The sequence below is a fragment of the Panthera pardus genome, unplaced genomic scaffold (genome assembly GCF_024362965.1).
Source record: "Panthera pardus isolate Hobbes unplaced genomic scaffold, ASM2436296v1 HiC_scaffold_17, whole genome shotgun sequence".
NCBI classification, from domain to species: Eukaryota; Metazoa; Chordata; class Mammalia; order Carnivora; family Felidae; genus Panthera; species Panthera pardus.
Window position 1 is genome coordinate 72,949,522 of NW_026526732.1, and position 13,998 is coordinate 72,963,519.

General features: G+C 37.0%; 1 protein-coding gene and 1 pseudogene across 7 annotated transcripts in view; both read left to right on the forward strand.

Annotated features, from left to right (window-relative positions):
* RARS2 (arginyl-tRNA synthetase 2, mitochondrial) overlaps positions 1-13,998 on the forward strand; it is a 78,129-nt gene that overhangs the window by 37,852 nt on the left and 26,279 nt on the right. For all 7 annotated transcript variants that reach the window (XM_053904666.1, XM_019442822.2, XM_053904664.1 and 4 more), the window contains 2 exons: positions 1,151-1,234; positions 5,039-5,115. In XM_053904666.1, coding sequence (XP_053760641.1) covers positions 1,225-1,234; positions 5,039-5,115 — 87 coding nt within the window. In that variant the 5' untranslated portion in view covers positions 1,151-1,224. The remainder of the gene's footprint in view (positions 1-1,150; positions 1,235-5,038; positions 5,116-13,998) is intronic.
* Positions 2,177-2,713, forward strand: LOC109263387 (60S ribosomal protein L23a-like; annotated as a pseudogene).

The following is a 13,998-nucleotide window of genomic DNA, read 5'->3' on the forward strand; positions in this document are numbered from 1 at the left end:
GTAGCAACAGAAGAAGTTTGCTGTTAGGACTGTATAGACCGGGAAAGTCTAGAAGTAAGGAAGCTGGAAAAGGAGTAGCTGCAATAATTTGAGTCAGATATACATATTGGTGAAGGATTATTTGCAGAAAACTAAATCTACTGTAGTAAAAGCAGGCAAGAATTTATTACAGGATATTGAATAGTTTACAAAGTTGTTGGAAGTGCTGAAGAAGCGTTGGGTGGAGTGACATAAATGATTCCCAGAATTATACCGTAGAGCGTGTTCATCAAGGGAGCTTCTGCCTTTTCTGCAGTCACTTCCAGTAGCAGCCATGCTACTGCTGCCACTAGTCCTGCCATATCTTCTAGAATTCATATAAGCAAAACAGGCAGCCCCATACCCTTTCAGTTCCCTTGGAAGTCACATGACAGGACACTGGGCTATTAGTGATGCCACCAAAAAGAAAAAGCCTCCACAGCTGTGCTTGTCACAAAAAATAGAAGTAGCTCCCCTCTCACTCACCTCATGTTCACCTTCGAAGTCTCATGCAAAGCGTATCTGATTGCCCAAATATAAGTGACTTCTGAAACCCTAACTGCAGAAGTTTCTGAGAAATGTAATTTTTAGGTTTCCAGCCTCTGCAGCATATGAGTGCAGACGAGGAGAGTGAAGCAGGTGTTGGATATCAAAGCAGTGTCAGCAGTAGAGGAAGATGAAGTTCTTGAACTACCATGTGCTCTTAGCAGGCATGAGGAGGTGGATTTCAGTGATTGAAAGAAGGTAGAGTGAGCTGTTGAGAAAAAAACACCAGTGTGGTTTAGGCTCTATAGGGATTAGGGAAATTATCTCTTGTTACATATTGAGATTCTCTTATTTTCTTTGGAATTCAGTTATTCTAACATATGTTCCCAGCTCCCACTAATGTTGCTGAAAATTAGGTTCTTAGGAAAATTGTGAGGTTCTTTGGAATAACTGCCCCCCAAATAATTCTCTACTCCTGCTCCATAACATAGATGAAAACACAATAGTGAATGTTTTACTAAAAAAAATTGAATTGGTAAATTTTATCAAAAAAATTTTTGTTATGCTTTGATAATAGAGAAACACATGGTTCTTATGCCAAAATGGATAACAAGAATGAGAAACTGTATATTTTATTGATTACTAGGAAATTTTATAGCAAATCTCAAAGAAGCTTTAGGACATCAAGTCACCAGAATAAATTACCTTGGAGATTGGGGCATGCAGTTTGGTAAGTGAGTTTGAAATTTTCTCTTTTATCTCACTGTTAAGTTTAATTTCTTTTATGTCACCTGATCATGCAGAATATAGGCAGAATCCATTGGTAGAGTAGTGCCTCCTACCTTTTTTTTTTCCCTCTAATGGCTCTTTTGCATAAGTCTTGTATTCTGTTTATTAGAACAATTCTCACCACACAAATCTGTTTTGGGGGAGGAAACCTCACACATTCAAGGCAATAAATACAGGTTTTTATGGTTTTATTAAGAAAAAGTAGCTTACATGTGTCAAATGTAGAAGTGAATGTACCAGGGAAGAAGTAAGTCTAGCTGTATAATCCCTTCCAGCTACAGCTCTGCCATTTTTCAAACAAATGGGGTCCAGCCTCCCTGCATCATACATGGAGGGTGATCTGTTGTTATACCCTGAGCCAGTGGCCTAGAAGAAAAAGAAAGTGGGATACTTTGGCTCCTTCTTAAATTGTGCAGTGACAGGGGGTCAAAAAAAAAAAAAGAGAGGAAGAGAGAAGTGAGAACCAAACAGTTGAATGCCACAAATTATCTCTAATGTTGTGAGTTTACTCAGAACCATTCCTACCTCATAGTATACCTGTAATCAAAGAAGGGCAAGATAAATGAAGTTGCTAAGGTAGTGAAGTTCTGGTAGCATGTGAAATGCAAACTTTTAAAAATCTCTGGCAACTATTGGGGCGCCTGGGTGGCTCAGTTGGCTAAGTGTCCGACTTTGGCTCAGGTCTTGATCTCACAGCTCCTGAGTTCAAGCCCCGTGTCGGGCTCTGTGCTGACAGCTCAGAGCCTGGAACCTGCTTCAGATTCTGTGTCTCCCTCTCTCTCTGCCCCCTCCCCACTTGTGCCATGTCTCTGTCTCTCAAAAATAAAAATAAAACATTAAAAAAAAATTAAAAATCTCTGGCAGCTGTTATGTGTGTTTTAAAATCCGGCCTCCTTTCATGAAGATGGCCCCGAAGGCAAAGAAGGAAGCCCCTGCCCCTCCCAAAGCTGAAACCAAAGCAAAGGCTTTGAAGGCCAAGAAAGCAGTGCTGAAAGGTGTCCACAGTCATAAAAAAAAGAAGATCCACACGTCACCTACATTCCGATGGCCCAAGACACTGCGTCTCCAAGGACAGCCCAAATATCCTTGAAAGAGCGCCCCCAGGAGAAACAAACTTGGCCACTATGCCATCATCAAGTTCCCCCTGACTACCGAGTCAGCCATGAAGAAAATAGAAGACAACAACACTCTTGTGTTCATTGTGGATGTCAAGGCCAACAAGCACCAGATCAAACAAGGCCGTGAAGAAGCTCTATGACATTGATGTGGCCAAGGTCAACACTCTGATCAGGCCTGATGGAGAAAAGAAAGCATATGTTCGACTGGCTCCTGACTATGATGCTTTGGATGTTGCCAACAAAATTGGGATCATCTAAACTGAGTCCAGCTGGCTAAATCTAAATATAAATTTTTTCAACAATAGAATAGAATAGAATAAAATAAAATATAATAAAATAAAATAAATAAAATATAAAATCCGGCCTTAGTATCACCTCTTAAGGCATTCTCTGACACACAGGCCCTTGCCTACATCTCGCATCACCAAGTTCCTAGTATCCAGCTCTCCTCAAATAGGCTTGCCTTACTCTTTACTTACTTGTGTGCTTCTCTCCCCTACTAGATGACATGTTCCTTGACGGCATGTATTGTGTCTTAATTATCTTTGTGTCCATAGTACTTGAAACATAAGAAACACTAAGACTGATGAATGAATCTGTGGAAGTATTTTACAGTACCAATCCAAAAGAAAGGCTAGATAATATTTTAAAGCTTCCATAAAGTGTAGTGTGCACTACCAGTTCTAAAGTTTACTGATAGTATTCTGTTCTGTCATAGCTAGTGAAATGAAATCAAAGTTTCTAAAAGACAGATTTATCATGACCTTCTCTTTCATTTCAATTAATAAAAATCTCAGTCTCTAAAAATAGTAGAACTTGAACCAATTAATAGTACCATTACTATTCACTGTGGAGGAATCTGAAAACATGCCCTGCATTTTAAAAATCCACCTGCATTTCACAATAGCTGGTAGTCAGAGATTTGGGCCCTAGGCTCAACAATCAGATTTAATAGGTGATATCCACTTTACATTAGTTTAACCGATTTATGCATTTCACAGGCATTAGCAAATAGGTGATTATGGTATTCAATTTTAGCTACAGGATTTTATTATCGCAATGTTTCTCTAAAGGACTACGATGGTTAATGATCTGTCACCATTTCCATTATAACCATAATGGTTGAAGAGTTTTAATTTTGGGTGTTTCAGCTATCTCCTATTAAAAGTTGGCAAATAGTTTCCAACCACAAAATTAGTTTTTGAAAATATATTAGGTTGAATATTAAATGGGCATTGGTCTTTACTTTTCCTATTTCCATTTTTTAGAACAGTCTGGGCATCTTTCCACACCCTACTCCTAAGACCCTGACATTTGCTTTTTGTTAAAAGTGAATAGGGCTGGTACATTTTTAAGTCATCCTTCTAGTTCTTGTCTAAAACTCCAAAATATTTTACATCTTTGAGTTCAGTAGCATCCCACTTTCTGGTGAGCCTATGTATGGTGACATACATAGAAAAATGTATGTCAGCAAGGCCCACTGGCAATAGCTCCTTTAGATCGGAAGCTTAGTAATTGATAAGAGTTATAGAAACAGATTGGTTTTTAAAATAATTCAACCACCTTTTATTGCTCTTGGTCCCAGTCTGCATATATCCTTTTTTTTTTTTTTAAAGACATGGAAGAACTTTATATTTTTTTAATGTTCATTTATTTTTGAGAGAGTGGGAGAGGGGCAGAGAGAGAGAGGAAGACACGGAATGTGAAGCAGGCTTCAGGCTCTGAGCTGTCAGCACAGAGCCCAACACAGGGCTCATACTCACAGACCATGAGATCGTGAGATCATGACATGAGCCTAAGTCAGATGCTTAATCTACTGAGCCACCCAGGCGCCCTTGCATATATCCTTTTAAACTGAAATTGTGATCATCTTTCCTAAGAATATAAGTACTTACAGTCTATTACCTCAATTATTATTAAAAAAAAAAAAAAAAATAAGGCTCAAACTAATACTATCCCTGAATGCAGAACTTATCATCAAAGATAAAAAAAAAAAAAAAAAAAAAATCATTGACAAATAAAAGACAAACATATGGCTAGATAAAAGATATTTGTTGCTTGGTCACCTTGAATGGGAGAGATAACCAGGTATGTTTTGAGTTTTGTCTTTTATTGTTTTTCTCCAGTTATTTTTTTAAGGGTTAATATTATAACACCGAGCCAACTTCTACCTTTGTTTTATTTTAACATCTACAAGTTTAAAAAGAAAGTTTTGAAATCACCTCCCATAAGTTTGTTTTCACAGAATTTAAGCATCCAGCATGTAGCATCATGATGTCCTTCCTCAGGGTAGCTAGTCAATAAATGCTTGTTTTATTAATGTCTGCTACGTTGGTGGTGGGCACTGTTAATACAAAGACAAGTTAGTCCTAGACCCTGCTTTTGATGAGTTCATAGTCCATTGGTGTCTTTGAAGTTAATTTCAGTGATCTATTCAACATATTGAATTTGTGATTCAGTATGTTGAGTTTATGGGGTAGCAGAAGATGATAACATGTGTTTGTAGTGCTCTCAGGACACATAATTACAAGGGCTTGATATTTTGATATAGCTATACCTGTTCCCTGCCATGACTGTTCTCTACTGTTCCATTTTATAATTTTTTCATTTATGTATTACTGTGCTAGGTCTTCTGGGAACTGGCTTCCAACTGTTTGGCTATGAAGAAAAACTTCAGTCCAATCCTTTACAGCACCTCTTTGAAGTAAGTTGGCAAGAAACAATAGTAACAAATGCTTCAATTTATTTTTTTCAGAGTACTTTGCAGCTTGGATTAATTTTTAATCCCAGAGATTTTTAAAAATGTTCATAAAAACAAGGAATTAAAGCAATGTTGCTTTTATTTTACTAGGGAGTTCTTTTCATTTTCTTGTCCAAGTGTTTATTTAGGTTTTAGTTGATTTGGGACAGTATTTTTCTAGGTATAGAGTCATCTTAGAATAAACACATGGGATAACAGATTCAACGCAAATTTCTTAATTTTTTGTCAGTTGCTTTATAACTGCGGGTTTCTTCATGGCAATAACTATAATTCATTTAGAATTGAAAAACATGAGTATATACTTTTTTAATCTTATTCTAGTGTGGGGGAAGATACCTGTGTTTCTCTGAATTTGTGTGTGCTTTTTTTAAATTTCTGTCTTTTAGCTCCTTTTCCTGACTTTTGCCCAGCGTGAACTCCTTCCTATTCTGCTTCATATAGTCCCTTGGGTACTTTGATTCACTGTCCTCAGTTTTTCTTAGAGTTCATTAATAAAGCTCTTCCTGCCCAATTAATCTCCAGGAGATGTGTTTCCTTTTCATTGTCCTAATTGTTATCTCTTCTGTTTCTGGGCCTCACAAGAATAAACACCAATGACAGCAGCCGTGTTGGTGACGTTCTGGGGATCAGACTAAAGATGTTATTATACCTGTGCATAAGAAAGAGCACTTACCAAAATAATGCTTTACTTCCCTAGCAAAAGCCACTGAGAATGCTTCATAATTTTCCTTTCTGTTAAATAATTTTTCTCCTGCAGCTTTGTAGTTAAATTTAACAAAAATTACATTGTAATTCTTGAAGAGTTTTAATGGTTTGTAATTTTCTCCTGAGTCCCTGCATGCACTGCACTTTAAATGCCTACATTTTTATTTATAATATTAAACAAAAGGTTTTTTTCTGTTTTCCATTGAGTTTTATTGATAGGCAAGAGTTTAAAAATTAATGATTCTTTATGGTCGTCTGTAAATAAAGCATGCCACCTTAGTGCCTAGAATTTTTATTGTATTATTTTTTAAAACTTTGAGTAATGGCAAGTATTTTTTTACCACAGGCTTAGTGAACCTTTCATCAGATCCAGGCCCACAGAGACAACCCATTGCACAGAAAATAAAAATACTTGCTTGAAGACCTTGTGTCTGTCATTGAGAGAACATTTTTAAGGATGTAGAGTACAACTTCATATGAGAGTTACTATTCTCATCTTTCTCCCACCCCACCTCAAACGTTTTATTTAACCCTGAAAATAGTTAAGTCTTTGTCATTCATAGTATTTTAAATATTTTTAGTAAAGTCTGTTCTCAAACCTGATAGAAACTTAAATGTATGTTTCTTTCTATGCAGTTTATCACAAATTTCCAGGCTTTTGAGACTCATAAAAAGTTGGAGATTATACACCTATATTAGAGGTTGTTTATTGATGGATGCACATAAAGAAGGAACAAGGGCAGGAGGTACTTCTGTGAATAACTAAAAACTCAAGGAACAGTGGTGTTGCTTTCATTAAGTGTTCTTTTGCCTAAAAGCTTCATAGGGAAGCAGCAGTTATAGACAAAAGAGCAAGTCAAATACACCCACGTTGCTGTTTGTAATAAAAGAAATCCATTAGGGTACTAACTGGCTCTTTCTTCCTTTGCAGGACAGAAAAAAAATGCAGAGCCTAAAGTGGCAGCCTCCAGGTTATTTTATCTTTGGGCTAATTTTTGCTAGCCCAATTTCATTTTAAAATTATAGCCATCATTGCAGATTATTTTCAACAAAAACTTTGAGCATAAGTGAGGAATTTTTTCCTTTTTTTTTTTGAGCTTTAGGCAAATATTAATAAATGATTTTATACCGTTCCTAAAAGAAAACCTGGACTTTGGCTGGACCCGCTGGTTTTTTTCCTCGTCAGATTATAGTTGTAACCACTTTCAGAAGGACCATGTCTTCCCAATCTTTTATCGCCAGCCCCAAGCACCATGCCTGCAGTTACATTTTGTATGAATTTGATCTTGTAGGGGGTTTTTTTTGGTCCCTTTCTTCCATTTAAGTTGGAGAATATCAGACCTATATAGTTCCAAGGAAGAGCTGACTATTATAGGATACACTCGTACCATTTCTCAAAATTGATTTCATCATGCAGTTACTGATGCAAAACCCGAGGGCCAGATGCAGGGCTCCAGCACAAGCAGTCTGACTCCCAGGTGCTCATGCACTGCCCTGTCCTCCACTGGCATGACAGAATGCCCTTCTGGCCATTCACTTCCATCGATTGTAATTACTTACATACCATTTTCCTTTCTTTCATCCTCAAATTGCTGTACCAGGAACACAATTAGTACTTTAGTTTTCTCAGTTTCAACCTTCCAGCATATCTGTTTTGAATTTGGCTTCAGCCATCCAGTGGCAGTTTGTGGCCTGCCTCCTGCTGAATGGCATCATGATCAGTATCCCCCAGTTTCAGTTTCTCAGTTTTTGTGTATAGAAATTATAGGATAGTTTTAGCATTTCTTTTCTGTGATGAAAATATTTATCATTTACAATCAGTTCTCTCTTGCGTTCCCATTTTTGTGCTTTGCTTCATTACTTGTTTTTCTGTGTACCTGTAGTCCTTCTTTTCCCATGATGTCTGGCTGTTGTGTGTGGACATGGGACTTTTGTTGGTCATCATTTAAAACCATTTATTAGTTGTTCTGATTTGTCATGAAATGGGGAACTGGTTTTGTAATAGTTCATACCTCCCCCTAAATTAGCTAATGAGTTAAATAACTAATATATTTGCTATTTAGAATTCACATTATTGGTTCAAAGAAAACATTTAAATTAAGTTTTGTGACATGTATAAAAAAGCCTTTCTGCTTCTATCAAAAAGTAATTCCTTATGGTAAAAAGTGTTAAATCTAAATCATGAGTATATGGGTGTCTAATTTACTTTTACTTGTTATAACCTGTTTTTTAATGTTTATTTATTTAGAGAGAGCACAAGCAGGGGAGGGGCAGAAAGAGCAAGAGAGAGAGAGAGAGAGAGAGAAAGAATCCCAAGCAGTCCGCACACTGCAGCACAGAGCCTGATGCGGAGCCTGAACCCACCAACCGTGAGATCGTGACCTAAGCTGAAATCAAGCACCTAAGTCAGGTGCTTACCCGACTCAGCCACCCAGGCGCCCCTACTTTTACCTATTTTCGTGATAGTTTTTAAAAGTAATTTCAGGGTTTCTCCTAGGTTTAAACTACTTGAATGGACCTTGAGAACATCTAACACTGTTTTAGGAATGTATAACCAGCATTTTTTTTTTTTTTTTTTTTTTTTTTGGCTACAGGTTTTAGAACTTGACTCATTGCATATTGCTTATTAATATCAATTTTTAAATTTTTTTCAATGCTTATTTAATGTTGAGAGAGAGAGAGAGCATGAGCAGGGGAAGGGCAGAGAGAGAGAGGGAGACACAGAATCTGAAGCAGGCTCCAGGCTCCAAGCTATTGGCACAGAGCCCGACGCGGAGCCCAAACCCATGAACTGCGAGATCATGACCTAAGCCGAAGTTGGCCGCCTAACCGACTGAGCCACCCAGGCGCCCCTAATATGAATTTTGATTACCATAGAAATGCCTCTGAAACATGAGCAGCCTTTCCTAAGAGATAAATATTATGACAATAATGTATCCATTAGCCCTGTACCCTAACAGTGGCATTTATAAAGGGAACATGATATATTAACATATTAAGTTCATAATGGCCCCAAAAGTATTTATTATTTTTCCCTTACCCTTTCTAAAATGCTTTTAGGTAATTACAGTGATGGGCATTTAATAAAAAAAGACCTGGAAAGTTAGAGGATAATGTATTAGTAGGAAATAGTATATTAGAGGTTTGACCCTGAGTTTCCCTATATTAATTACAAAAAAAAGTAGAAAATAGGGCAAGAGCAAAGCACCAAATTAATGAATGATACTATTTACTTGCTCTCATTTTTTTTAATGTGGAGGAAGTATCTATTCCTCAAGAGACCATGGGGCTTCTTTTTTTGATTGTTGGGTTTTTTTTCTTGTTTGTTTGTTTTGACTTTAGAGTCTCCAAAAAAGATTTCTTCAACTTAAAAAAGTAATTCAAGTTAAATCAATTCTAGACATAATGGCATATTTGTGCACTTAGAAATGTTTATTTTATAAAGACTTGAATTCAAGAGTTCTTTATTGGTTAGATCACATTACTATTTTCAGAGAAAGTGACTATTATGGTTAATGTGAATTTTACTCATTAGAATACTTACATGGAAGAAATAACTCTTAAATTGTAAGCCTAATTAAATCTGAACCCAGTCATATTTTTGAGAGTGGTAAGAGTCATCTCTAGTCATTGTTAAGGGTTTCTCGTCTTCCAAATCACAAAGTCCTCCACATTCTTATGTACATCTCAGGATGGGCATGGAGGCCTCTTCTTAGCTTTAATCCACATTGGTCTTGACTGATGTGCCCAGTATCCCAGCCTACGTAAATGCCCTGGAGGCACACAGCTCTGCTTGTATGACAAACATAGGAGATCCTAGCTGTGGCCCAGTTCCATAGGTCTAGATATCAGCCTCCCTGTGTGGGGACACCACAAACCATTTCCCTCAGAGGGCCTGTTGCCACCCCAGAGGCTGCCCAGCTTTTGCTATTCCTGGGAATGTTTCTCCATCCCCATTCCCTCCTCAATCTAGACAATTGTCCTTTCCTCTCTCCTGGCAGCTTTTCTGTTTTACCATACTCTTGACCATCTTCCCCAAAGCCACTAGCCTTTCTTCCCAACGCCTACTCTTCTGGGGGTCACTACAGTGCCTCATTTTCCTCTGAGTGTTCTTAGAACAAGGATGGGAATACTAAGCAAGACCAGAGTACATATTAATAGCTCAGTGATTATCCCTCCCACCCCATCAAAATGAGCAAAAAACTTTTTCAGCATGAGAAATGTATATCACCATGTGTCTAATATATATAAGAAGTGAATCTTTATCACCCTTGAATAAAGGTATATCATGGACATTATTATTAACAAAGACCAAAAATAGGCGATTCTAAATACTGAAAGAAGATGAATAGATGAAAAAATGCTATTTATATGCAGCTAATGATATACTAATGAGAAACTTGAAAATTACTAAGTTTTTATTTTATTATTAACTGATATATTGATCTTTTAAATTATAATTGTATTGTTTGAGTTTCTTTAATATTACATTTAACATTAGAAATCTATCTCAGGGCACCTGGGTGGCTCAGTAGGTTAAGCATCAGACTTTGGCTCGGGTCATGATCTCATGGTTTGTGGGTTTGAGCCCCGCGTTGGGCTCTGCGCTGACCGCTCAAAGTCTGGAACCCGCTTCAGATTCTGTGTCTCCTTCTCTTTCTGCCCATCGCCTGCTCATGCTCTGTCTTCTCAAAAATAAATAAACCTTAAAAAAAAAAAAACAAAAGAAAACAAAAGAAATCTATCTCAACCAGCAGTTCTGTAAGGAATTTCTGATCAAGACATGAAACAACATTAAAAATTACCTTCTTTGTTTGAGTTGTAATCATGAATTCATTACATGTTTTTTCTAAAAAAATTAGAACAAAATTAAATGCATTTTAAGATAGAAGACAAATTGTATAGTTAAAAGGGTCTTTAGTGTCTAAGTTATGCTGACCGTTCTTAGTAGTTATTCTCTGTTTTAAGACAGAAGTAACCAGGGTTGGGGTTAGAGCCCTGTAAGCAAAGAATTAAACTGTGTCTATGTTGCCAGTGGTATTCTAGAATCAAATTTAAGAGAGTAAGAGAGCATTATATACTTTTATTTTTCGTACTTATTTCTTTACATTGGGACAGATCATCTTGAGCTGATGATAATTTTCTGAATCAGTTAAATTAGAAATAAAATATCCTATGCTTCTTTGGGAATATTAGCATCTAGAAATAGTGAAAAGGTTAATATTCCTTTAAGGAAGTCTTAAATGTTTAGTTTTAATGGAAATATACCTCACTTTCGTATTTTGGTAACTAAAAGAAAAATTATTTCCATTCTCAAGAACATCCTAAGCCACATTCTTATTACCAAATCCAAGTTGAAAACTTCCTTTTTATTCCTTTTGTGTCTAGATCTAACCTCAAAAGGAGGCTGTCTTCAAAATGCATACTTTCTAAACATAAAAAGTTTGTGGTGACTAAATTAAAAATTGTCTGTAATTTCAGAAGTACATAGTATTAAAGTTATTTTGTGAAGGAAAATGCATTTCTTTTCTAAAACAGTGATGAATGTTAATAATTACAGTTTTCTCTTGTTCATTTACAGGCAGATTAAGTGCTAATTAAGGCTCTTCTATTGTTCTGTTTGATAGTGTCAGTTGATTTTCAGTAATGTTTGGTTTATAATTACAAATTGCTGAAATGCCAAGATTCTTCAAGTGTTAGGGTTTGGTTTTGTTTATTTTGCTTTAATTATTTCTATTTTAAATTTTAAGAAAGGGAAAAGATTCTGGTAAAGTTTTTTCTAAAAATATTCTTACCAGTTTCACATGCATATTAGATTTTTTAAATTTTGTCTATTTGAGTTCAGAGTCCTAGATTTAAAAAAAAAATTTTTTTGAAAATAAGAATATTTTGTATATGTTATAAATTATATGTGAATGTGCATGTAGTGTGTGTGTATGAGAGAGATATTTTCAATCACAATCATAGAAATATGTATGCCTCAGTTACTATAGGCTGGACAACAGTTTAATTGTCCATGGATATGTCATTCAAAAGTCAAGAAGTTTGGGGCACCTGGCTGGCTCAGTTGGTTAAGCATCATCCAACTTGGCTCAGGTCATGATCTCACGGTTCATGGGTTTGAGGCCCATGTCAGGTTCTGTGCTGACAACTCAGAACCTGGAGCCTGCTTTGGATTGTGTCCCCCTCTCTCTCTGCTCTTCCCCAGCTCACACTGTTTTTCTCTCTCTCTCAAAATAAATAAACACTTAAAAAAAGTCAAAAAGTCTGCAGTTTACTATCTCACCGTGACTCTGTTTTCCTACACCTTACCAAAATTTTCTTTCTCTGTTTCTGACTTATTCTGGACTTATTTCATAGGAGCACATGGAAATTAATATTTTATGGTATGTGTGTTCAATCTCCCCAAGACCACTGCCAAGTTTAATAACACATTAGGAGGACTCACAGGACTCCATGTGTAATTGTGCTAACAGCTATGATTTACTATAGCAAAAGGTTGCAAAACAAAATCAAAGGGAAAGGAATATGCAGTGAAGCCTGTTAGAAACCAGGGCCAAGCTTCCAAGAGTCTTTTCCTGGTGGAGTCACACAGGATACACTTAGTTCTCCTGCAACAAACTGGGACAACATGCGTGAAATGTTGTCTACCAGGGAAGCTTATTAGATGCTCCATGCCCAAAGTTTCTATTGGAGTTTGATCATGTAGGCACCCTCTGCTTAGCATGTACTAAAATGCCAAACTCCCAGAAGGAAAGCAAGTAGTTAGCATAAACCATATTGTTTTCATAGTTTAAGCACAGTGAGCTACTCTTATCAGTTAGGCTGGTGGGAACATTTCCCAAATCTGGAGTACCCACATGGCCAGCCAAGTTCCCAGATGCCAGCCAAGGGGTAAGCTTGCAAACCGGACATTTTAAGAATAGCACCTCAGGCCTGCTATATTAATTCTTTTCTGTGCAATGTGCGTTAAAAAGGAAAAAGAAATTAGGTAGTTTTAACCTCTCTTTGGAATATTTGTTCATTACATTCTGCCATTCCAGTAGTTAACAGAAGCCATCTATGAAAGGTGAAATGTTTTTACCTTGATAGATGTTTAATGCCCTGTCCCTTTTGTTGGTAGATCTAGTGGGTCTAAGCCACATTCCAGTTGTCCCAGTGTGTACTCCAGCAATAAAACTACTTTATCTGCCACTGATATTTTGATGATATTACTGTAACAGACACCTCCTATTTCTTTGGTAATTTGCCAATTTTTACTACTTTTATGCTACTTTAATAGGTTTCTGAAAGAAATACGAGGAGAGTAAATGTATCATCCATGTTTCATCCTGGAAGTGAGTTACAACTTGGAAGTAAAATCTTTATATTCTATATGGGTAACTTCAGTACTACTTGAGGTGCAGAGTTGATATTTTTATTCTCATTTATTAACCTTGCATTTTGGAGACCAGAAAATTATTAAACTGTGATCACAGGATCATAGAAATGGGAGGCCATCCAATAAGCCATCCAATTCCACTCCTGTCATTGGGTGGGGGCAGAAGTAAACCAGCCAAGACAGGTGGTGCAAAAACATTCCAGAAGTGAGTGGTCCACACAGTTCTCAGGAGCCCAGGTTTGAGTGTAAGTAAACTAACTGTCCAGAGGTCTTCCTAGATAAGCTATGTTATGGGTCTTTTGCAGGTTTAGAGAACTATTTTAAAAGTCTTTCTAACTGCTGAATCATCCTTTGGCCTTTTCTTAGCCAGATTGAACCATTCTACCTCCTTTGACCTTTTCTCAGAAAAGTTGCAGCCATAATAATTTGCCCTTTTATTAAAAAAAAAGAGGGAATGCTAGCTTAATCCAACCCAGGCACTCTTTTTATTTTTTTTTTTAATTTTTTAATGTTTATTTATTTTTGAGAGAGAGTCAGTATGAGCAGGGAAGGGGCAGGGAGAGAGGGAGACACACAATCCGAAGAAGGCTTAAGGCCCCGAGCTATCAGCACAGAGCCCAAAGTGGGGCTCAAACTCACAAACTTGGGAGATCATGACCTGAGCCAAAGTTGGACGCTCAACCAACTGAGCCACCCAGGCGCCCCCTAACCCAGGCACTCTTAACCCAAGAGTCTGTGAA